The sequence below is a fragment of the Acomys minous genome (genome assembly GCF_964271855.1).
Source record: "Acomys minous genome assembly, chromosome: 16".
Lineage (NCBI taxonomy): Eukaryota > Metazoa > Chordata > Mammalia > Rodentia > Muridae > Acomys > Acomys minous.
Window position 1 is genome coordinate 81,006,102 of NC_140498.1, and position 25,773 is coordinate 81,031,874.

Genomic DNA, 25,773 nt, shown 5'->3' on the forward strand with positions numbered 1-25,773 from the left:
GAGAGGCCATAGCATCCCTGTGACTGTGGTCACTTATCCAAAATGTCTTTGCGCCACAGCCTTCATCTTCATCTTCTCTGGACAGTGGTTCCTCCATGTGGGGTGTGAGGTTGCATCAGAAATGGTACCGGCTATGATGAAGATGTGGAGGTCAGACCGTAAGCAGAAAGGTCACTCCTGTTTCAGTTCATTCTACCTGGTTGGTCAAGGGAAAACCCATTGTTTATTTGATGGGATGATTGTGCCTTTTCAACCCTTACTGACATCTGCTATAGCAAAAACAACAAACAAATAAAAAAAAAACTAAAAGGCCAGAGGCCAGAGGTCCATACCAGGCATCTTCTACACTCTTTCTCTACCATAGTTTTTGAGACAGGGGATCCTCCTGTCTCTATCTCCCCAGCCCTGGACACAGGCATGCACCACTGTCCTCAGTTTTTTCTGTTTTTGGCTTGGGTTTTTTTTTTTTTTTTTTCGTTGTGTGCCTAGCTTTTAGTGGCTCAGCCATCTCTTTAATATGGGTTCTGGGAACTGGTATCTTTTCCCACCTGCTTGTGTGGCAAGCACTCAACTGAGCCATCTCCCCAACCCCTTTTCCATATATTTCCCATACGTTGACTCGATTCAAGGAAGAAACACTGGATAATTCAGAACTGCATCATGGGTCCAAAGGTGGGGTGGTGGGTGGTTACCAATGTACCCCTCCAAGTCTACTAATCTGGGGTCCCAAGGATCACTAACACCTCCCCTCGGTTCCTCCCAACAGTGTCGGAAGGCCGAGGGATCCTGGAGAGCATCCAGCGGTTCTCACTGTTGCCCACCTACCTCCCGGTGACGTACCACATCAACAACGCCGATGTCTCCTTCTTCCTGAAGGAGGCCAACCAGGACATCATGCGCAACTCCAGCCTGCAGTCGCGGGTTGAGTCCTTTCTGATCTACAAGTCCAAGCGACTGCCGGTGCTCAACGCCAGCTACGGGCCCTTCTCACTGGAGCAGGTAGTGCCCCAGGACTTGATGCTGCCTTCTAACCCGTTTGGATTCACCAACACATTCTCCCTTAACTGGAGGCTGAAGGCCTACATCCTTCAGGAGAAAGTCTACCTGAGCCATCCCAAAGTGCAGGTGCTCTTCCACATCGTGGGCCGAGACTGGGATGAACACAGAGACGAGAAACTACCCTGTCTGCGGGTCTTTGCTTTCCGAGAGACCCGGGAAGTTCGGGGCAGCTGCCAGCTGGGTGGGGCCCTGGGATTGTGTGTGGCTCAGCTGGAGATGCTGCCCGGCTGGTTCAGTCCCCCGACGGTGGTGTCTGGCCGCAGGAGGCCCACGGAGCAGCCAGAGGGGAGTCCCGTGGAACTGTACTATGCTGTACAGCCAGGGGATGAACGAGGGGACTGTGCCAAGGAGGACTTGAGAAAGGGTGGCGGCGCTCCGATGGGTCACAACGATGTTGATGAATCCAGCCCCCCTTTGCACAGAATTGGGAGTGTCTTTCTTCGGGAGACCCCCAGCAGTCCACCTTTGAGGGATCTGCATTTGGATAGCAACGTGGCCGTTCATTATGTCCCCAAGACTGTGCGACAAGGAGATGTACTCACCTTCCCCATCTCCGTCTCTAGGAACTGCACGGAGAATCGCTTCACACTGAGGTGAGCAGGTTCTATCTATCTATCTATCTATCTATCTATCTATCTATCTATCTATCTATCTATCATCTACAGCAGCCCTGGGAGTCCAGCCAAGCTGCTGTGTTATGGGTGGAACTGCCTGTAGATGTTCTTTGTGCTGTGTTGTCACTATGAAGTAGGAGGGTTAGTTTGATGGTTCTGGCTGGCCACTTAATTATGGATATAGTTTGTAGGGGTGTATGTGTCCATGTGCATAATGTAGAGGCCATAGGTTAATTGTGGGTGTCATTCCTCTTTGGATTTGAGAAAAGGTATCTCACTATCCTGGTGCTTACTGGCTAGGCCAGTTGACTGACCGGTGAGACCCTAGGATTCTCTTTTCTCTAGCATTGAGATCACTGAACCAAGAACTTTTAGCACTATACCCTGTTGATTTACATAGATAGGGAATCAAATCTATGTCCTCAGTTTTCATAGTGAACACTTTACTGACTGAGTTATCTCCCCAGCTCAGAAAATATTCTTTTCTTTCTTTCTTTCTTTCTTTCTTTCTTTCTTTCTTTCTTTCTTTCTTTCCTTTTGATTTATTTTTAATTGTGTGTGTGTGTGTCTATGTTTGAGTGTGTGTATGTGAGTGCAGTACATACAGAGGCCAGAGGGGGCATCAGATCACCCTGGAACTGGAGTAATGGGTGGTAGTTAACTGCCAAATATGGTTTTAAGAACTTAATTAGGGTACAGTGGATGAACAGCAAGTGCTTTTAACTGCTGAGCCATTGCTCCAGGACCATAAAGCATTCTTTTTAATATTACTGAACCTCCCAGGCTGTCGCAGAAAAGTCCAGGATGCTGTTGGGATCCCTTTGCCTTTGTGGAGGGCTTACTGACAAGCTTTGGGATATTGAGGGCTCCCCAAATCAGCTACTTCACAATTGGGTTTTTAAACACCTCGCAGTTTCAGCGAAACTGCGAACTCAGTTGCGACAGTTGTCAGGGAGGAAGGAGAACATGGCTTTGCCAACTCAGAATCTATTCCAGACAGGCAGACTCTAAGTATAAAGTGGTACCAGCCTTAAAGTTATCACTTTGTTTCTCCCTGGAAATAGAATATGCTGTTTAAAAAAGATAGAAAAGAGCAGAAAGGGTGGAGAATGTATGGTAGGATATTGGGTATCTTATGTAAGGGTGTAGCAAAGAGGAGACATTTAGAAGAGACACTGTGCACTTTAGAAAAATGCACTGGAATTCTCTTTGGAATAGAATATGTAAGAAGAACTTGTCTTGTGTCAGTTGTGATGTAACTAAAGACTTTAGGACCATTTTTAATGCAGGTGAATTTGACTGTGATAATTAACTAAAACGAGCATTGTTGGCTGAACAGCAGTGTCCCATCAGCATGTCGTGACTTGGCCTGCTGTGAAATACATTACTCGGTTTCTTCTTGCTTTTTAAATTTAGTTTTGCTATCTTTACGTGTGTGTGTGTGTGTGTGTGTGTCCGTGTGCCTATGTGTGTGTATCATATGAGTGCAGTGCCTACAGATGCCAGAAGAGGGCACCAGATCCCCTGAATCTGGAGTTATAATGGAGTTATACATGGTTGTGAACTGTCTGATACAGGTGCCAGAAACCAAACTCTGGTCCTCTGCAAGAGCAGCAAGTGCTTTTAATTGCCGAACCATCTCTCCAGCTCCCAATACATTCATTTGAATGTAACCACACGTGAGATAAAATGTTACCTGGGATTTCAAGTTCATTAGCTACTGATGCCCCCACTCCCTTGCCCCTCCCTCCCTCCTACCCCCTTTTCCTTGTGTTTTGTTTAGGGGTAGTGAGCTCAAGGAAGGAAGTCTCGTTCCTTTGCTTTAACTCACAGATTTAATCTGAATTGATTCTGAAGTGGCATCAAGGGTTCCTTTTTTTTTTTTTCACTAAAGCAATAGCTGTTAGTGAACAGCGTTTGTCTAATGATTGAACTTGGCTAAAACTGGAAGGTAAAGCCCTTGGCTTCGTGGTTTGCGTATCTGGGGATTAGCTAAAGGGGCAGGGGGTATGGAAAGACATCTGTGGAGCTGTGGCCGCACTTGTGTGGCAGCTTGTGCTGCAGCTGGCCCCAAGCCCACTCCACACTCTGTTAGTGTGCGCTTCAACGTCCAAATTCAACAGCCTTATGTAACATCTTTAAAGGTGGCTGACTGTAGAGACCCTGCTTTGTTTAGAAACCATGGCTTTAGAAAAGGGCAGTGGGGGGGGGGGCGCGGCTTTGAGCTGGAGAGATGGCTCAGTGGTCAAGAGCACTCACTGCTCTTCCAAAGGTCCTGAGTTCGATTCCCAGCACCCACATGGCAGCTGACAACCCTCCAACGCTGTGCATATGCACATGCAGACAAAGTACCCATGTACATAAAATATATAAATAAATAAATTGTAAAAATAAAAAAGAAGCGGGCATGGTGGTGCACATCTTTGATCCCAGAACTTAAGGAAGTGGAGACAGGTGGATCTCTGAGTTCGAGGCCAGCCTGGTCTACTGAGTGAGTTCCAAGACATTCAGGGCTACACAGAGAAACGCTGTCTCATTATTAATTAATTAATTAATTAATTAATTAAGATTTTTTAAAAAGGTGCCTCTGCTATACTGCATCCTACCCTCCCTTGTGTTTTCGTGCTGGTCACTGACTGGTGGTCAGATACCTGGGCCAGAAGAGGAATCTCACCGTCTCCTAGACTTTGGCTTCAGGAAGTGACTTCTTCTAGTCTTTTCTGAAAAGCACTTCTGTATGTGTGTTTTTGTGTTTCACAAAAGCTTGGGATCCTGTCACCATCTGTGACACAGTAAGTGTGTCCCCTGGTGTCCTGTGTGAGATTAGCTATCTTAGCTCTTCTATAGACCCAAGAGGCATCCCCATTGCTGGACCACACAGCCCATGGACTTGGGCTTAGGCCTCTTTGCACGTTCAGAAACAGATGCAGAACACCCTAGTAGGTTTTGTTCTCTCTAGTGGTAAGTCAAAGATTGGGTGATTACAGAGACAGAGGGGGGAAATACATTTATTCAGAATCCATTCATTATTAATGTTGTTTTCAATTTTTCCTTATTTTTGAGATTTTTAAAAATATATATTCAATGAAATATATCTACCCTGCATTCTCCTCTTCACCTCCACACATGTCTACACAACATATAACCTCCCAGCTTCCTATGTGCATAGGGATGGTGTCATCCGCTGGAACAGGGGAAAGCTACCACCAGTATCATGCTCAAGAAAGAATGACTCTCTCTCTCTTAGTAGCTATTGACTGTGAGTAGCTTCTCGGTAAGGGGTGGAGCCTCCCTCATTCATGCCAGGAGTTTTGACTAGATGGCTCTTGTACAGGTAACCACAGCATCTTTGAGTCCATGGAGGCAGCAGCCATGTCTCATGCAGAACACAGCATTTCACAGCTCTCCTCCCTTTTCCTCTGTTTTGTGCATCCTTCCTGCTTCCTCTCCTATGAGGTACCCTGGGCTTCAGTGTCTGCCTGCTAAACACTTAATGGTACTCCATTCTCGAATGATCTAGTCGGTTTATGTAAGTGGACAATTTATACTTGGATCTGGTGATGGGGTGGGCTTGTCATGTGACCTCGGGGGAGATGCTGTGGAGAAAGTCTGAGGGGGTGGGGTTTCCGTCCTGGGCACAAAATACATTTTTAATGAGCTCTCTATGTGGTGTGTGTGTGTGTGTGTGTGTGTGTGTGTGTGTGTGTGTGTGTGTGTGTGTGTATGTGTGTGTGCGCGTGTGTGCGCATGCGTGTGTTGGTGTACGGGTGATTCAAATTGAGAACAAGAAAGTCCCAATAGACAGGTTGTTGTCTTATACAAATCTTTCTAACCCTGCTGCTCTAGTCTTGAAGGCCCCATTGTAGAAGAAAAGCAAAGTGCTTTCATTTCCCAGACATCCAAGTTCCTTTAAATCTCCGGAAACATTTTTGCTTCCCATGAACAGCCAAATAAGCACCCACCACGTTTGTGCCCTTGGCTCGTGAGATCCAGCTCACCATTCCTTTGCCCATCTCCCTCCCCATGGAACAACAGGGCTCAGAAGCCACCAGTGGCTCAGATTGCCCAAATGCCGAGCTGGAAAATAACCCAGGGACCCTTTCTGTCCCTTTACACCAGCTGTTTCTTTATCTTTCCTCCTTAGAGGCTGAATTTCTAGTCAGCCTGGCCCTCGGGTTGGAATGGAGGTTGAGCCAAATATTTATCCAATGTCAAGGAAGCTCATGGGTTGGACAGAGACCAGAGCTATGAAAGTGCAGAACTGAGACAGATCAGGGCTCTTCCCCGGGGCCGTTCTCACGTTCATTGAGAGAGCAGATCCCTCCTGATAATAATGATCATTATCAAAGGCCACTTACAGCTTGCAGAGGGCCCCACACTTTAAAATACTAAATGCCTAAGGACTCTTTGACAGCCTTGCTCCCACCCCTCTGTCAGATATAAGATGCTCTGGGAACTGGGGAGATGGTTCATCTAGGAAGGCGCCTGCCATACGAACACAAAGAACTGAGTCTGATCACTGGTGCCCACACAGAATGTCACGTATGGTGGTGTGTGATTCAGGGCCAGCTAATCTAGCCAAATCAGCATGCTTTACCTTTAGTGAAAGGGACTGTGTCAGTAAGGTGAGGATGGTGGCGGTGATGATGATGATCGTCACCATGGTGATGATGATGATGATGATGATGGATATGGACCACAGACAGGTGTGACTCCACATCTTTTTCTAAGCTGTGTCTAATGTTGCCCAGGTCTTTCTTTCTATGTAAACTTGGCCTCGTGGTGCACTGAAGCCAGATGTGTGTGGTCTGTGCCCACCAGGAGCCCCAGGACTGATGAAGTACACACTTAGGACACTCTCACTAAAGAATGTGGGATAAATACATCTGAAGGATGCAGGTGTCTGTCTCCTCCTGTCTGTCTGTGCAGCCTCTGAGGGAAGGGGAAGGAGCTAAAGTGAAGGAGAACACTTTATCCACAATCCTTTTGTTCCCTAGAAAGTGAGTCAGGGCAGTTTCTGGGGCCCCTGTGGGGGATGTGTTTTATTTATCCAATTCTTATTTATCCAGGAACAAGGACGAGAGGAAACAACATGAGTGGTGGGAACAAAAGTTGTCACTGGGAGCAGGGGGCGGGGGTGGGGGTAGGGGTCGGTAACTGTATGAGAGGTAGTGGCTTTTCCTGGTGCTTCTGGTATTACATTGGTGATTGCCAAAAAAATGGCATTCTCAGATACAAAGCTTTATGTTTGCCCATTAGGACCCCAGAGAGCTTAAGAGAAATGGTGCAGCTTATGAAGTTAGGTGTCGTGGAACCTGCCTAAGCTCTGTCCCCACACCACCACCACCTCCCTGTGCATCTTGGAAGGATCCTTGAGACTCAGTGTTCTTGTTCAGGTGTTCTAAAGCATACCCAAAGAGCAACCTCAAGCATGGGGTGGCAATGCATTCAGTGCTCAGCGGATCGATTCAGCCAGCCATGAAATGCAGGGCGTCGGGGGAAATGCAAACAGGCAACTTAAGGTCACTTTGAACTCCCAACATTGATTCGTTTGGAGAGTCCGCTGGTAAGTACATAAGTAGCAGGTTTCCTCTAACTTAAACTTCAAAGAGCAAATACAGAAAGGAACATGCTGGAAGCCGCTTGCGAGGCATGTTCTTTGGTAATAACTCGGGAGGTGTCTAGCCCAGTATGTCCCAGGGTGAGATGCTACAATGAGCTGGGTATCAGCTTCCTTTCTCCTTCCCTTCCCTTCCCTTCCCTTCCCTTCCCTTCCCTTCCCTTCCCTTCCCTTCCCTTCCCTTCCCTTCCCTTCCCTTCCCTTCCCTTCCCTTCCCTTCCCTTCCCTTCCCTTCCCTTCCCTTCCCCTCCCCTCCCCTCCCCTCCCCTCCCCTCCCCACCCCTCCCCTACATCTGATGATTTAAGATGCAAACTTCTTTTTATTTTCCCAGTTTCATCTGTGCACATGTGTGGGTCGTGCATGTGAGCTCGTGATTTTTTGCATGCATCAGTGTGTGTATGTGTGTGGGGGGGTGCATATGCATGTGCATGTACATGTATGTAGAGATCCAAGGTTGATATCAGGAATCATTCTGGGTTGAGGATTTAGCTCAGTGGTAGAGCACTTGCCTAGTAAGCGCAAGGCCCTGGGTTCAGTCCTCAGCTCTGGGAAAAAAAGAAAGGAAGGAAGGAAGGAAGGAAGGATGGATGGAAGAACCAGAAAATAAAAACTAATTTCTCCACAGGAATCATTCTGCATTACTCTCTACTTACTCAAACCCAGAGCTCCCCAACATGGCTAGATCAGCTAGCCAGCTTGCTCCAAGAATCCCCTGTCCCCGCTGCCACCCCCCCCCCCCCGCCCACAGCTGGAATTGTAGAAGGGATGGCATTTGTATACATTTCTGGAATCCAACTTCCCATCCTCCTGCTTGCATGGCAAGAGATTTAGCCACAGAGCAATCCCCAGCTCAGCAGACTTATTTTTAAAATGTGACAAAGCCATATTGTCAGAGGCAGAAAGACTAGGGATGAAGGGGAGACTATCAGTGGGGGAAGAGTAGGGGTGGACTTGGCTAAAGAATGAGTCAGATGCTTGCGTGTCTCCCCTCTTCTCATCAGACCTGTGGAGTTTTCTTCCTGTATAGTCTCATACAGAAGGAATGAGTCTGGTGGGTTGAAAAGGCCTGCGGGTTTTTTTTTGTTTTTTGTTTTTGATACTTCTCCCATCGAGGAATAAGGGACTGGTCCTCTCTTTCATCCTCACTGGCTTCTGTGCCTGAGTGCCTTGGGAAGAATGGTACAGATAGTTGACTTTACACTCAGGAAATTATCAAAAAGTTTGGCCTGCCACTGCCATCTCCAGCAGCACCTATTTCTGGTTCCCCGAGCCATGATGTGACAGGTCCAGCCCTCTCCGTAGACACTGGTGGCCTCGTTGTTTGGCTTTTGACCCTCTTAAAGCAGGCTTCCTGTGTTTATTAACCTTTGGTCTGTGTCTCTGCCCTTCCAAGCACTGTCCTCACACTGAGTGTCTGGCTCAGGTGCGTCTCTGGGTATAGGTGCTGCTAATTGAGCTGTCTCTGATGGGGCAGGAATTTAGGGAGCCATTTTTGCCCATGGAAGTGGTGGCCCTTTTGGGACCCGATCACCTCCGAGTTATAGATCTAACAGTACTGGCAGGGTTGTCACACCTTAGTCCCAGCGGGAGCCAGGACAGAAGGGCCATCAGAGCTTCAATTGACCCTGGCCAAGGAGAACATTGTAAGATAACAAAGCAGAAAACATGACAGAAACCTAGCGCAGCTGGAAGAACTGGGGGTCCAGGGAAACCTCTTCTGTGTGCTGAGTGTAGGCGTCTGGAGGTATCTTCACCACTCCTGTGTCCCCACCATCTGGCCTCTTTCCAAAGGACCTTCCTACCGCTGGAGGCCAGCTCTTTTGCTGTTCTCGGCTCTAGCCATTTTTCTACTTTGCTGTGAGCTGTGATGGATCAGGCCCTTCTTCCCAGGCACCCTCTTCTGCACAGCAGGGGCTGCTGGGAGCTGAAGCCCAACGTATCTCTTGCCTGAATGACTGGGATAGTTATGATCCAAGGTCATGAGACGTTTAAAGGCGCAGTCTGGCTCCCAGCGTAACAGAGCCTGGCTTTGTTTATGGGGACACCGGGTCATCTTTAAGGGATGGTGATGCTTCTGAATCTCTGGCCACATCCTCCAGCAATCTTTTTTGTTTGTTTGTTTTGTTTTGTTTTTTGTTTTGTTTTGTTTTTGTTTCTCTGTGTAACAACCCTAACTATCCTGGACTCACTTTTTAGACCAGTCTGGCCTCGAACTCAGAGATCCACCTTCAGCAATCTTAATGAATGCAGTTACTCTCCCTCAACGCACTGGCAGTATGAACTGGATAGTTCCAGATCTCTGTCCTGCCTGTGAGGTGTCCCTCTGGAGCTCCATAGTGTGCTGAGTGGTACCCTTGGCTATAATTTTCCTACCACTGCTCCCTCTTGAGCTATGAGAGCCCCAAATGGCTCCAGTGTTTCCCAAATGCTCCCTCAGGCTCAGTAATCCCTGGAAAGATCACAGGGGAACTGTCACACCTTACCTGCTGAGTTCTGGATTCCCTTTCTAACCTTGGGTGAGACCTCTGGGGTTGGCAGTTCTAAATTCTTGTGCCGCTTTTCACTGGTCTCTGATTTCCTCTCCCGTGCTGGCGGGAGCCATGACTGTTCAATAGAGTGGCATATTGTCCACTGCCTAGAGGCTATTGAGAGAAAGCAAAAGCAGAAGAGGGTGTAGGTTCCTGAGGACAATAGCCTGACATGTTCAAAGCCACTAGGGTATACAGCTGGGCCAGCTCTGGTCTAATAAAACACATGCTTAGAATCTTCCAATGTAGCTATGGGTTACAAACTGCAGCCAACACAGAGATAATTTAGTCCCAGAATGTGTTCTTTAAGAAGGAAGATCTATTTTATTACTTTTAGTTACACGACTCTATGTGGGTATTTGCACGTGAATGCGGTGCCCTCAGAGGCCAGAAGGGGGCGGTAGCTCCCATAAAGCTGGAGTAACAGGTGGGTGTGTGCTGTACAGTGCACATGCTAAGAACTGAACTTGGGTCCTCTGAAAGAAAAGTCCATACTCTTAACTGCTGAGCCACCTTTCCAGCTGCCTGAAATATACTTTAAACCAAGAATTACGCAAACAAAGTAGCTAGTTTGCTACAGAGGACATGATTTCTTTGGCCAGAGTTTAAAGACGAATATCTTTTGTGGACCTAATCAAAGTATCACTTTTGTCAGAAGGGACATATCTGCAGCCTGCCAGGATTTCTTACACTGAGAAACCATGTCCTTTTGAGAATATGTCACAGGGCCTTGGGGAATCCTACTACCATTCTTTGTATGACTCGAGAGAGTTTTAATGCAGTTCTGATTTCTAAACTGCGTGTGTGCATGCACATACATGCTGGTGCATGCGAGTTCATGTGTGTATGGGTTTCAGAAGGCAACCTCAGGGTGTCATCATCTAGAATGCTGTCCACACCCTTTAAGAAAGGGTCTTCCGGTGGTGTGAAGCTCAGCTGCGATGTTAGTAAGCTCTGAGAATCTGCCTGACTCTGTCTCCAGACCTAGGATTAAGTTCTTCCAAATTCCTAAACATCAACTACAAAGAAAGCTCGAGGGTTTTTCATTTTTTAAAGTTCAAATGGAAACAATGCAGGAGGTGAAGGGACGGTCCTGTCTTTATTACCATATGCGAACCACGGACAAGAGAATTCTGTGCTCAGAGCTGAGGAGTGGCTGTCTTCTGGCTGAGAACTGGATCCCTTCCCCCTACTTGTGTCATTTTTCAAAAGGAGCAAGACTCATTTGTCACAGGTGGTTATCCTTGTGCCAAGGAAGATGCAGTTATCTGACCTTTGAACTCTTGAACCCAGCACATACGAGGCCCTCAGAGGTGAAGAGCATTGGGTAATGGTTCTCGATAGAGAAGGAGAAAACTGTGTTCAGCCCCGCTGGCTATGGAAGCTATTGGGTCCTGGAGACCCACACTCAAGAGCCATGCACAGGCTGCACTGTTGGCTGCTGTTTTGCTGGCAGATGAATGTGTCCCTTTCTAGCCTGGATGGTTTGCTTGACCCTGTAGCTCTGTTTGCCCGTACTCATCTTCCCTGGGTTCTTGGATTCTTTGCAGCCCATCAAACTGCAATTCCCCATGGTCTGTAGATTGCTGATCACAGAGGTAACATTTCCCAAATTAAAGATTATTTTTATTATGGGTATTTTTCAAGCTTATTAGAGACTAGGATTATGTATCCAGCAAGCCAGTTACTCAGTCATTATCATCTCTGCTACCAAGGCTTTCCGGTTCCAGGCCACCACCATGTTTTTGAAATTTAACTTTAGAGGGTTAGAGAGAGGACTCCACTGATAAGAGTACTGGCAGCTCTTGTGGAGGACCCGGGTTCAATTCCGAGAACTTCCATGGCAGCTCACAGGTGTTGGTAACTCCAGTTCCAGGGGGATCAATACCCTCTTGTGACCTCTCTGTATTGCATGCCACAGTGCACAGACATTCAAGACACATAAAATAAAAGGAAGAAAAGGAAAACAGCCTTAAAGAGATATCCTGAGTAAAAGTCACAGCTACTGAAGTGTGCCTATGGCATTATTACAAATGTTGTGGCATTATTATAGATTGAAGATGGCGATAGAGAGTCATCTGTGGCTGGATGATGAGGAGAGGGGTGTTCTGTGGAGCTTTAGGGGGTGATGTTATTGTCCCCTGATAATGATGGTCACATGGATCTTAAGACCCCTAAAACTATCTGCTAATATATTTGTATACCCACAGACCTACCCATCGGAATGTGTGTGCGTGCTCGCATGTGTAGATTGCATGATTATGTAGGCTTATGAGGGGACTCAAGAGACTCTAACATGTGCCTTTAATTGTAAGAAATGACACAGGTTTTAACACTATCTTGGATCACTTTACCTGAGGCAGGCTGTTACAACAGGCCAACTGCACTATTTTTTGTCTCTTCTCAGTTAAACAGGCTCCCGTTGACTTTAGCTGCCTAAGCCACACTGTTACCCCTGTAACGGTTACAGAAGGCAACATGAGCTGCCATAACACACAGCCCTGGGTCTCAGATGCCTAGCACAATCCGCGTGCCCTGCTTTACACAAAGCCAGTTGCCATGGGGAGAGACTGTCATGAGGTGAGGCCTCAGCTACCCCTGAGGTCTGCCATCCTATAGAACTCAAAAGCCTTTACATTTACCCAGAAGACAGGAAGGTGAGAGATGGAGAACCACGATGGACGTCTGCGCTATCCATGAGTGACAATCATTTTAGTTTGTATGTATTTGACTTCCACATGGTCACCTGGCCAGAGGAAGTGAGCAGCTGTGAAGACCAAGGTCTGGCTGGGAGGGTACCTTGAAGTCTCCCTCCTTTCCTCCTTGGCTGGTACTTGGTCTTTAAAGAAAAGCTCCTTCCATCCAGCTCCAGATCCCTTTACCAAAAGAATCTATCTCCTCCTAAACGTATTGCCACCTTAAGTGTATGTTTTCATACCTATATTGTTACCATGAGGTGGGGACACACTGGAGCATCCTAGGGTCCCATAGTCAGAATCACAACTTGGACCTTTCTGGTCCTTATATGTGTCGCTCAGCTTTCCATCTCTGTACCAGGACAAGAATTGATGGAAATGGAGGAAGGGCTTACTTGGCTCTTCGTTTCAGAGGTTTCCATCTGCCGTTCATTGGGTCAGCTGCTTTGGGGCCTATGACAGGGCAGAGCAAGCATCATGGCAGAACACATAGACTTAGCTGCTTCTCACGTCATGGTGATCAGGGAGCCAAACGAGAGAGGAAAAGATGGATGACCCTGATGACCTACCTGCTTTCGCTAGGCCCTGCTGCCTCCTTAGCTTTCTACCATTTCCCATCAGCACAGCCAATGGGGGTGGGGGTGGGGTGGGGGTGGGGGTGGGGTGAAGCTTCTAGCATAACAGCTTGAGGACACATTTGAGATCCAAGCTTTTGCCACATGTCTGGGTAGGTGAACCCTTTGCCCCGGGACTTGTCATATAACTCAGGGAGACAAACCAAGACCCTATGCTGTGCTGTGCTGTGCTGTGCTTTCTTGTCTGCTGTATATAAACTAGCTATTGCTTATTATAACAGCCAGTAATGGTGGCTCGCTTTCTCCTGAGTCCAGCCTGTGGGTCAGTATGCGCCCCCGGCATGGTGCCCTTGGGAAGCCACTTACTCACCCCCCATTATATCTTCCCTTTTGCACCTCAGCTCACCTGGCTTCTCATCTTCCCATCATCTCTTTTCTAACTGCCCAACATCCAACCTCCCTTCACATGGTTGGAACAAACAGCGGTCAGTGGGTACCGAGGGCAGCTTCTGTGGTGAGTATAGGCTGCCTATCCTTGTTCCTCGCTGTGGAATTGGAAGCATGCTGTAATGGCCAGCGTACCACTGGCAAAGCGCGTCTTGTTCACTGAGCAAGAACAGGCCAGCCATCTCCCTTCAAAACCGATGCCGCTTCTTAAAGTGGAAGTGCGCTTCACTTGAGGTCGTGAATCTCTGCTTTTTCTCTTCTATTTGGTAGGGATATTACACAACAATATTTTTATATATTCTCTCAATATTTACCTCTTCTTTGTTTTTTTTTTCCTCTGTCTCCTGCCAAGAGACACTTTCAGGGATTCCACAGCCCAGTGAGGGAAACATCAGAAATATTTCCAAGCGTTTTTTTCATAAGCGCTTCCAAATGCAGATTATTTCTCCCTTCCCTTTTGCAAATGGGGGGGAGAGAATGGATACAGAATCTGCCAATTGTACATATGTGTGTTCCTGGGATTCTCCAGCACTGGGCTCCCTCAGGCTCGCAGCCCACTGTGGTGTCTGCTGGGGCTTGGAGGAGCTGAAACAGTTATTTCCAAAGCATACCCACAACAGAGAGAAGTTTTGCTCTTTATAGAGCCTCGTCAGTAGAATTAAAATAGAATTTATTTCATATTAAATGGGAAAATGATCAAATTTCCCTCAAGACCCCTCCACCACAACCTGACAGCTCTTAATTATAGAAAAGAGTCAGAAATTCAGATTGGCACATTTTCTCAAAATGAGCTAAAACATGCTGTCACTTTGAAGTTTTTTTAATGATTAGGCAATAGATAAAATCAAAGTATATCAGAGTGAGTGGAACACGCTTATTTTAGCTGAGTCTAATGGTATGTGTCCTCCCACCAGCATTAGAAGCTGAGGCAGGGGGATCACACATTCAAGGTTAGCCTGGGCAACTCAGTGAGATGAGAAAGTAAAGCTAAGGACAGGTTGTGGCTCTGCAGTGGTGCGCTTTCCTAAGCACTCATAAGGTCACCGTGTCCTTAGCCCCTCCCCCCAAAGAGGCATATTTTTCATATGTTCAAAAAGACAACATACTCTGCAGGTATGAGAGGCAGAGAAAGGTGTAATGAGTTTCAAGCCGCAGAGATGTTCATCATTCAGTTTGCAAAGCCCAGAAACCCTCACAGAGCTGTTTGCAAGTATTTCCACAAGCTATGATGTGCTAACTTATTTAGCCCTTGTATAGAAGAGGTTGGCATTTTAAGTAGGAAATTACAATGCTAATTTTCCTCACTGACCACAAGTGTCTGAAAACCCTCTGCTTTCTCTTCTTCCTTCTGCCCCATTTCATCTCACCAAGACCTTGGCTTTTGGCTTCTTGCTTTTCTGCATCTCCTGAGGCCAGCTTGCATAGACTGAGGGCGGCAGAGTCCATGAGTGGCTGGGGCGCCTCATGCTGATCTAGCTACTCCACAGCTTTCTTTTTAAAAAACAAAACAAAACATGAAAGTCTTCACTTATCAGGAAAGTGGGACAGAGGGGAGGACATCCTATTGGGACTTTAGGTGAGAGAAGCATGGGAGAATGGGGAAATAGAAGGATCCAGAGGGTCCTAGAAACCTACAAGAAGAACATTATGACAGGAAGATCTGGGTCCAGGGGTCCTGCTCAAACTATGGCACCAGCCAAGGACTATTCGTGTAGTAAACATCAAACCCCGACCCAGATCTAGCCAATGGACAGGACATTCTTCACTGGCTTACACTTCCAGGTCACAGTTCACCACTGAGAGACATCAAGGCAGGAACCAAGCAGGAGTTTGGAGTAGAATTTTGGAGGAATGTTGCTGGCTGACTCTTTCACCAGATCATGCTCAGATAGCCTTCTGATATAGCCCAGAACTACCTGCCTAGGGAATGGTACCACCCACAGTGGGCTGGCTCCCCCCCACCCCCATGCATCAGTTAACAATCAAAACTGTTCCCCCACAGATATCCCCATGGGCCAGTCTGATCTGACAGTCCCTCTGTGGAGAGGGTTTCCTCTTAAATGACTCCAGGCTGTGTTAAGTAGGGCAGTTGTTACAGAAAGACAACGCTCATCTGTGGAAAGGAAGCTGAGGTGGAGTTACCCTCGAGAGAAGCTTTCCTGGGATACCAGTAGCACCAAGGCTATAAGCAGCCATAATGACACCCTGGAGGGGGAGAACAGGAACTTTCAGGCCCAAAGAACAAAAAGATGTTTCTCATTCTTACGGGATTGAGGGTGAGGCGGGCTGGGAAGAAGAAAGTTACATAACATGTGACCCGCCCTATTACTAGATACCAGGATCCCACTGACATAAGTCTAGCTATACTGGAAGGCAGCAGCCAGCAGGGTGGGCCTTGATTACAACTGCAAGAGAGAGTGAGGGGACTCCATTCTTTTAAGATTTGCAAGGTTACATCAGGTGTTGCTCATCAACTCTCTGGAGAGAGCTGCAGAGGTGTGTGCTGATTTTTTGGAGTGGGGGGGGGGGGCGCAGCTGGAGAGTATGTAACCTAAGACAGGACTGAGTGCTAACTGCATTGCTATGGAGAGGAGATAAGGCAGGTGCGGTCGCACACACCTGTAACCACAGCACTCAGGAGGCAGAGGCAGGCAGATCTCTGTGAGTTTGAGGCAAGCCTGGTCTACAAAGGGAGTCCAGGACAGCTAAGGCTACAGAGAGAGAGAGACCCTGTCTCAAAAAGGAATGCAGGCTCTGGGGATGGACTGCCTGAGTCTTCTGTGTCTGAGCCCTCTCCGCCATAGAAGGGTGAAGTCAGAGTCTGTGGCTTGTGGCAGTTCACATATTCAATTTGCTTAGAACGGAATCCTAATTTGTGGTGGCTCAGTGACGACATTATTTGTGGCTGTCATTTTTTAATATTGCTGTACCAATGTCTGAGGATTGGCAGTGAGTGGCTTTTATATTAATTTTTATTTTATTTTATTTTATGTATATGAGTGTCTGTCTGTTGAATGCCTGTGCATCTTGTGTGTGTGCAGTGCCTACCAAGTCCATTAGAGGGCGTCAGATCCCCTAGAACTGGAGTCACAGGTGGTTCTGAGCCACCATGTAGGTTCTGAGAATTGAACCTGGGTCCTCTGGAGGAGTATCATACGCTGCCAACGGCTGAGCCATCTCTTCTGCCTGGTGGTGATTTTATTTCCTCAGTGGCCAGAATTAAGGGCCCTTATGCTTTCTGAGCGAGCCTGCTCTTTGGCATACACTTTATGTTCTTTTAGTGAAAATTACCTAACACTGAGAAGAAACCCATCTCCGAGGGGCTCATTCTCCCTCATTAGCCTGCCCCCTAATGGTCCTGTCAGTCTGCTTCTGAGATAGTGCTGCTTCCTGCCGGGCAGGTTATAGTCTCCCCGAAGCTGAGATTCTTCAGCCTTCAGAAAGCCCAGGCCTCACATGGCCCGTGCTGTGGTGAGAACAAGATAGGACACCATCCTGAGAAGAAGCATGCCACAAGATCCCATTCTGATTTACCCAGATGGCCATAGTGGGTCTTGATGTCATCACATCTTCTTGCCTTGCTTTAAGCTGGAATATGGCAGGTATTTCTCTAGCCTTTATTTAACTGCATGCGTGGCTGTTTGGTGTATGTGTGTCTCCACATGTTTTATATCATCCTCAGCCACTGATGACATCACTTTTTGAAACAGGGTCTATCATCTAACCTGGAGCTGACGAGTGAGCGTCAGGCATACTCCTGTCTCTCTACCCCAATGCTAGGATTCCAGGCTTGCGCAGCTGTGGATGAAGACTTGACCTCAGTTCCCCATGCTTGACAACACTCGCTTTATCAGAGCCATTTCTGCGGCTCCTCTCTTTTTAAACTCCCAAAATCAAGCCATGGTTTAGAAAGCACGAGAAGATGTGTAGGCATCACTTTCTCCTCTCTGCCTTCAAATAGTGATGCTACCTAGTGTGAGACTCTTCCGGCCCCATATGATCTGTAGCAGCTCAACCCGGCAACACGGAGGACAGGTTTCCACTCCAGTCTCTTGCACAAGGCAGACTCATTTGTGGAGCATGGAAATAATCGCTGCTTTGGATGAAAAACCCGCTCTTCTCATACTGCGTCTTCACAGATGGGCTGCCTGTTGCTTTGCTATCAATTATTCAGAATTAATCCATGGCCACTCTGCCAGAAATTGTTAGTTGCCTAGCCAACGTCCACCCTGCCCAGTCCTGGCTAATAGAGTTCTAACTTGTCCTGGAGTCCGTACGTCTATTTCAATTCATCTCTCTCTTGAATCCTTTATGGTCATGGCTGGCTGGTTAACCCAGTATGTTCTGCTGAGAGCTGAGCAGAAGTTTCTGGATGGGTCCTCGTTTAAGATGCGAACAGCTAAGACACATCTTGCCCTTTTCTTGATTCCTGCCTGGTGCAGCATCCTAGCCACTGGGCTCCAACTTTGACCTTGAGTCAGGAGACTGAGGATTAGAATCTGAGTGAGACGGAGCTGGACAGCGGAAGGAACCTGGGTCTTTGATGGATGGTTTGTCATATTCCTGGCCTTCTGTAGCTTTCCCATATGAGTATTCCTTTGAGATGAGATAAATGGGTCATCATGTTACTAAATAACTACATTTATATCTATTAATTGCATCCCAGAGCAACCCTGATTGTGACTGTCTCATATAGTCACCCGTCCTTTCGGGTTTAGCAAGCTATAGCCTAGCCTCAGATCTAAGGTCATGGGTTCTGCCTGTGCTATCCCTTTAGCTTTGATGAGTAACAACATGATCTGCCCAAGCCTTACTTCTCTTTGTGAATAAAGCTGTAAGGGATAGAAAAAACCGGTGGTAGAAGGCTCTGTGGATTCAGAGACACTGCCTGATGCAGGGGGAGATGGTTCTGTCTTAGCCCTGCAAAAGCTAAATGAGATTCTGACTCTGAGTCTAAGCCCAAGGTCAGGCACATTCTCATCCTCTTTGAGGGAAAGCGTCCTGGGCAGCAAACAGCAAAAGCTTAAGCTTGCAATCGGCTTGCACAACTCACGTTGGATCTGAAGGCCCAGTACAGAATCCTGGCTGTTCCTCCCGCTCTTATCTAAGCAGGACACCCTCCCACCTGCATTGCCGATGTACTTCTGATCTATAGACATGCTCAGCCTTGCTCGTTTTCCCGTGTGTCAGATGTAAAGACGGGTACCCTACTGTCACGTAGAACCCATAAGGATAGGACCAGACGTGCTTCATGCATACGGCCTAGAGCACAGGACACTGGGTACGTCTGAAGATCTGGGGACCTCAGATCTCACTATCTGATCAGGCAGAAAATGTGCACAGTAGAGAGAGGTGGGGGGAAGAGATAGAAAGAGCGTGGAAGAGAGGAAAGGACAGAGAGAGACAGAGACAGAAACGGACAGACAGACAGACAGACAGAGCATGCACAGGCGTGTTCATAGATGAGCACCCATCTAGCTAAAGAAAAGCCAATGTGTGCATTGCATGAAACCAAATTGAGGCATACAAGAAGCCCCTAGTCTGCATTTTTCACTTGCTATAGCTACCTGTGGTCAACTATAGCCTTGAGTCAGAAACTTACAGAAATAAACAGTGCCTACGTTTCAAAGCACAGGCCATTCTGGTCATCCTAATGAAGTCTCATGATGTCCCGCTCAGTCTCACCATGACCATGTCTTTATCCACCGAATCCATAAGGTATACACTACCTCCCCGTTAGCCACACAGGAGCCATCTCAGTTCTCAGAGCAGCTATCTTGGTGTGTCAATCACGGTCCTGTTGTGTAAACATAGAAAGGCTGTAAAATTATGGGAAAAGATAAAAATACAATTACATTTTTGTCTAATTATTGTTTTTGCTTTATTTTTTAGAGATAGGGCATTTCTACATCCTTGGCTGGCCTCAAACTCTATGCAGCTCTGGCCCTCTTTGAATTAATGATCCTCCTGCCCTAGGATTATAGACAAGTCTATTTTCAGAAGAAAAACATTAAGCATAAATTTTGTCAAAGCATGTTGTCCATAATTACTCTCCTTATTGTTTGTCACTGACTTCTTACTGTGCCTGAGTTAAATGAAGCTTTTTTTCCCCCCCATAGGGGTGTGTAGGAGAATCTGTGTACGTATGCATGGCTCAGTGCCTCCTGCTGTTTGCCTTCACAGGGGACCTGGGGGTGCTGTTAATGGAATAAGTGGGTACCTATGTATCCGCATAGGCACACATCAAGCAAAGTTATGCATCATTCAAATTGGAAGTAGGTAAGGGTAGAGTCATCTTGGAGAGCATGTCTTTAGGGCAAATGCAAGCTGTGCCCCCACCTAGCATCTGAGCTATGTATCCATCGCATCAAATCACCCTTCAGCTACCCACCCATCACCAGCAGTTTGGCCTTTACAGAGGCATTAAAAAAAAAAAGATAATGTCTGCTTTCTCATCTGATGGCGCTACGGGGACTAATGGGTTATCATGGCCACCAAAGCATCGCATTTTCAGGCTAACAAACCAACTTCCTGCCTTCCCAATCTCCCATTTCTGAAATGTGTTTTGCAATTTGTGAAAATTAGGTTTTCTGGAAGTTTCCCCTCTATTTGCTAAACCTGAAGTAGCGAAAAGAAGGCTATGTCTGTCCTCCTGTGGCTTCATTTCCCTCTGCGCTCGATGGCTATTGGGGAACCACCGAACCTGTGTGTGCCTTTTGGCTTTCCGAAGGTTAAAGAATTCCAGTCAAGCAGCCTGTGAGGAGCTCATCTAGGAAGAGGCTTCTAGCCCAGCCATGATGGAGGTGAGGAGTCAGGAGGGAAAGGATAAACAGTGTGAAACAGACGCTGGTATAGAACGGGGTAGGAGCTAGAACCTTCTACATTATTCTAGAAGGTGTGGCTGGTGACGTCTGACCCTGAGGTATCCATCTGAAACAGCAGAATGCATCTATGGGCACGGGGGGTGGGGGGGGTGGGGGGGTGGTCTCCATCCAACCTGCTGTGCATCTGCAATGCTCATTGACACACATAGCATTCAGAACTGAGGTAGGAGTCTGAGAGGCTTAAGCAGAACCAGGGATGTGTACTGATGACAACAGCTAAAGCCTCTGTGAGCATCGGGGGTGGGGGTGGGGGGTGGACTTGTGGAAGCTTTGCAGGAGAAATGAAGAAAAGAAATTCCAAGATGTTCTCATGTAACTTTCAGTTGTTTTCAGTATTTATGTAAGTGATCTAACTCTAGTGTGCCCCACCCCAGGCAATACCTCCTTTTCCTCATCCTCTACATTTCTGATGTCTCCCTTTGCCCATCCCAAAGCGTCAGTGCCCTGCTGTCTCAGCTTTATGAGCATGCACACGTGGGCTCCTCAGACCCCCTGGCTGCCCCTTCCAGAGCCACTGCTACCTGAGACACCACACACACTCTTTGCTATAGTGTCTGCTGCCCGTGACACCTGACTCTTCTCTTTCGGCAGAACTTAGCCCATCCCTGCGCTCCCAGCTGACCTGCAAGGTCATGGTCAAAGTCAAGTTCCAGGCACCCAGAGACTGATGATGGCATGTGCCTAGAAATTCAGCCAACAGCCTTTTCCTGGGGTGCAAGTTGAGCATAGTCTGTCTGAGTTTAAGGTCACCCTTGGACATGTTTCCTTCCTCTGGCCATAGCTGTTTTCCTTCAGACCATTACCACCCCTGACTGGTTGCCAAGTGCTGTTGAAGTAAAAGGAAAGCAAATGGTCCATTGCATTTGCCTTAAACATACAAGGTATTTTGCTTTGCAGGGGGGTTGGGTCCTCTCGACCAGTGACCTTTGGCATTCATTTTAACTGGAAAAGTATGCAAATGATGGTTTGGAGGCTGCTTAGACTTTTATTTCTCTGATGGTGCTTGAGATGTGAAGCCAGGCCCACTCTTTCCCGTTGTCACGGAACATATTGGAGCCAGCTGTCTGCTCAGTGAAGGCTTCAATGGCTGCGTGTGCAGGGGGACGTCAGGGACAGGCAAAAATCAAGGCATCATTTCTAGCTGGAAGCCTGGTGAACACGTGCATGGTCAGAGAAGCTTCGTCGTGAGGGTGGCCTGAAAAATAGCTCTCTGTGTGTGATTCATGGGGCTGAGTGATATCTTTGTTTGGTTAAGCCAGAGGCTGCAATCAGGGAAGTCCTTTTATAGCACTAGGGGGATGGCTCAGTAGGTAAAGTGCTTGTCATGCAAGCATGAGGACCCAGGTTCAAGCCCCAGGACACAAGTGAAAAAGCCAGGCACGGTGGCATCCTTCTGCAGTCCTAGCACTGGTGGGAGGCAGAGACAGGAGGCTCCCTGGGGCTTGTAGTCCAGTCAGTCTTGCTAAATTGGTGGGCACCTGTTTTGGTGAGGGACTGTCTCAAAACATTAGGGAGAGTGATCGAGGAAGACACCTGACCTTGACCTCTGACCTTCAAGTACGCCAGCACACACACATGAACATATCCATATAGCTGCATATGAAAGGCAGATGCGTTTATACTGCATACCAGCCACCCAGAGTGTTGGTACCCTAGGGCAAAGGGGCATGATGAAAAATCCATCACCTGGAAGCTGGAGCTAGATGCTGTGGGGACTTGAGGTCTCTAATGTTATTCTCTCTTCCTGGGGATGAGGGATTACGTCCATTTCCATTTGTATGGGGCTGTTTAATGGTGCACTGGCTGTGAGGTGAAAAAAAAAGAAGAGGATTCTTTAATGGCCTGTGTCTTTCCTTCCCCTGTGCTCTTGGACATGTGTGGTTTAAATATCAGCGTTTTGTACCTTTTTATAGCCGTGTACATCCACCCCCCCACCCTCACGTGCCATTAATAGTTCAATGTATTCCTCAAATGGATGAGTAGGAAATGGCTGGAAAACAGTTTAAGAAATGGATTTTTTTTTTCTGTTTGGCCCAAAGAATTCAAAGTTTAGAATTAGCCTGGAGCTGCAGCTGTGCCCTTCAGACCCAATAAAATCTTGAAGAAAGGTGGAGAGCGGTCCAGTTTCTGCAGTGTTAGGTCTACGAATGTGATTAAATCTGTTTTGCTATTGCTCCATTCCTTCTCTTTCCTTCTCTTCCCCTTTCCCCTCCCCCTTCTTTCCTCCCTCCTCTTCCTACTCTTATCCCCTGTTCTCCTGCCTCTTCTTGACAGGGTCTCACTCCATAATATCCAGGCTTACCTCCTGCCTCAGCCTCCCAAGTGCTGAAATGACAGGCACAAACCACCGTACTCAATAAATCTGCGTGTTCTGCATTGAAGCTGAAAAAGGGGAGGCGGAGTGGAAATCAAGAGTAGAGAAATGACAAACATGCTCACATGTCCAGAGAGGAGAGCCAGGAGCCAGAGTTCCACTCAGTGCCCGCCGTGTATGGGCACAGAGAAACGGCAGGCGTGTCCTTCTCTAGCATGGGGCACTCTGGCTGGCTTCAGAGTTGGTGAGGCAGGAAGTGCTGTGGTTTTGAGAGTGCTGAGGGTAAGCCTGGCTAGCTTGTAGTTTCCCTGTGTATCAGGAGTGGGTCGCTGGCTGCAGATAAGCAGCAATAGGTGAGAAGTCAACCATCGTTAGGCTGTTGTGGAAAAGACTCGTGAGAAAATGGGTGAATGCAAGAATAGGTGAGTTACCCAAGGTGCCTGAGTCCCCCAGAGAAGTGAGAAAAAGCCACAAAAGTTAAAGTTTAGCCCCCTGAAAGTCCATTTCACACGTACCAAGTTGAGAAAGTGCGAGACTGCGGACATGCCAGCCCCGTGTGATGAAAGAAGCAAGGGGAGCTTCTGTGGAGGTCACTCTCAGCTTGAGCAGCGTTTGGCTTCTGCCGTAGAGCTGAGGTGCCTGTGACTCAGCTGTTTCCTTGTAGCTGTTGACCATAGAGGAAATACTCTCGTGGAATGTAGGCTAAACGTAAAACCATTCGAAAGCTTGAGCATTCACAGTAAACACTGGGAACAGTGTACACACTGCTCGACAGGGAACACGTAAAGATTGAAATGCTTGCTCAATGTATTCCATAGCAGAAATATATAAATGAAGGACAGCTGGCACCCCAGCAGGAGCTAAATGCTGAGCAAAATGATGTGGTTGTGGGTAGGAGAAGATACCTCCCTATCAGAAAAAAAAAAAAAAAAAAAAGAAATTGGACTTGAAAATAACTATATGTCAAACCTAAACAAAAATATGTGTTTTGAAAACATAATTATAGCTACATAAATGGAAATATACAATTTATGATAAAAGATACTTGGGGATGGGCTGGAGAGACTGCTTAGTGTTTAAGAGCACTTGCTGCTCTTCCAGAGGACCTGAGTTCAGCTCCTATCACCTATATCATCTGGATGCTGTACCATCACATCTAACCTCAACTGTAGGGGATTAGATGCCCTCATCTGGCCTCTGAAGGTACTGCACACACATACACAGACACACACAGACATATAATTAATTTTTTTTCTTTTGGCTTTTCGAGAAAGGGTTTCTCTGTGTAGCCTTGACTGTCCTAAACTTGTTTTTGTAGACCAGGCTGGCCTTGAACTCACAGAAATCTACCTGCCTCTGTCTCCCACGTGCTGGGATTAAAGGCGTGCGCCATCACTACCCAGCCATAATTAAAATTTTAGGCTAAAATCTTTTAAAAAACGAAAATAGGCGTTTCCATTTGATTTTTAATACTTTGTATTTTTAAAATTTGAGTCTTAAGTATATGAGTGTTCATTTTATGGACACATATAAACATATGCATATATTAAAATGTGTATAGACCCTTATTATATAGAATCATTCAAATGATAAAGCATATCTTCTACATATTTGTGTGTATGTATGTTATATTTATGTATGTATGTATGTTTGTATATATGTGTGTATGTATATATACCATGAGATGCCTGAATGTTTTGCAAATATGTAAGGAACTTAAATGAAGCCAATTATTTTAGAGTTTAGAATTTCCATTGGATATAGTGGCATATACCTTTAATCTCAGCACTCAGAAGGCAGAGGCAGGCAGATCTCTCTGAGTTCAAGGACAGCCAGCCTGGCCTATATAGTACGACTCTTTCTAAAAGAAAGAAAGAAAGAAAGAAAGAAAGAAAGAAAGAAAGAAAGAAAGAAAGAAAGAAAAAATGATAATGACCATTACCATGCAGATGGCGGAATGGAGGGCTGTGGTGTGGCCAGCTCCCACTTAAATGACCAAGGTGGCTTCCATCTCATCTGACCCCCTGCCTTCCCCATTCTGGTATATTCCTGAGATCCCTTCATGTATGATACTTGTGACTAGAGGATGGCATTTTACAGGTATGTCTGCAATTCTGTGTGTGTGTGTGTGTGTATGTGTGTGTGTATGTATGTGTTTTTAAGAGTCAAGACTTAGTTTAGCTCACAGATTTGAAGGTTTCAATGAGGGTCCTTAGCTCCACTGATTCTGGGCCTGTCCTGAGCATAGCACACTGTCCCTGGACACACATATATATATAAACCGCAAGGAACCTACATCATGGGAGAACAGGCAGCAGAGAGTGAGCCGGAGGCTGGAGTGTAGCAAGTCCCTGAGCTGTTCACTCTAGCTTGGCTCAACCTCCTGAAGTCCTCATCACCTGTCAGCTTAGTACCGTTGGCTGCAGAGAGCACATTTCATACATGACCCTGTCAGGGGCATTATTCCCAATTCTCTATTTTATTTGCCATCTCTCGTAGATGGGGGTAGGCCCCTGGGAAAAAGTTAAGGAGCTTGAAACTTGGTTCTGCAATGATGCCGCGTTTAGCCTGTCACCAGAGCCCAGTGCCTGGCCATGAGTAAGAATCGAGAGATGTGAGGCATGCATGGTGATGCAGGTCTGAAGTCTGAGCACTCTAACGGCAGAAGGACCAGGAGTTCATGGTCATTCTCAGCTATGTTTTAAAGATTGTATATTTATTATATTTATGTGTATGTGTGTCTTTCTGCTTGGCTTTAGATATACCAATTATGTTCAGGTGCTCAGAGGCTAGAAGTTACAGGCAGTTAGAGGCTACCATATGGGTGCTGGGGACAGAATATATAGGTTTTCCACAAAAACAGTAAGACTTTTTTAAAAGCGTGGTGGCGCATACCTTTAATCCCAGCACTTGGGAGGCAGAGGAGGACGGATCTCTGTGAGTTCAAGGACAGCCTGGTCTAAAAAGCAAGTCCAGGACAGCCAGGGCTACACAGAGAAACCCTGTCTCAAACAAAACAAAACAAAACAAAATGG

The 25,773-nt window shown here is 46.8% G+C and overlaps 1 protein-coding gene across 3 annotated transcripts in view; it reads left to right on the plus strand.

Moving 5' to 3' along the window:
- Positions 1 to 25,773, plus strand: part of TMEM132D (transmembrane protein 132D) — a 601,443-nt gene that overhangs the window by 160,406 nt on the left and 415,264 nt on the right. For all 3 annotated transcript variants that reach the window (XM_084763643.1, XM_084763641.1, XM_084763642.1), the window contains exon 2: positions 767 to 1,652. In XM_084763643.1, the coding sequence (XP_084619769.1) occupies positions 767 to 1,652 (886 nt within the window). The remainder of the gene's footprint in view (positions 1 to 766; positions 1,653 to 25,773) is intronic.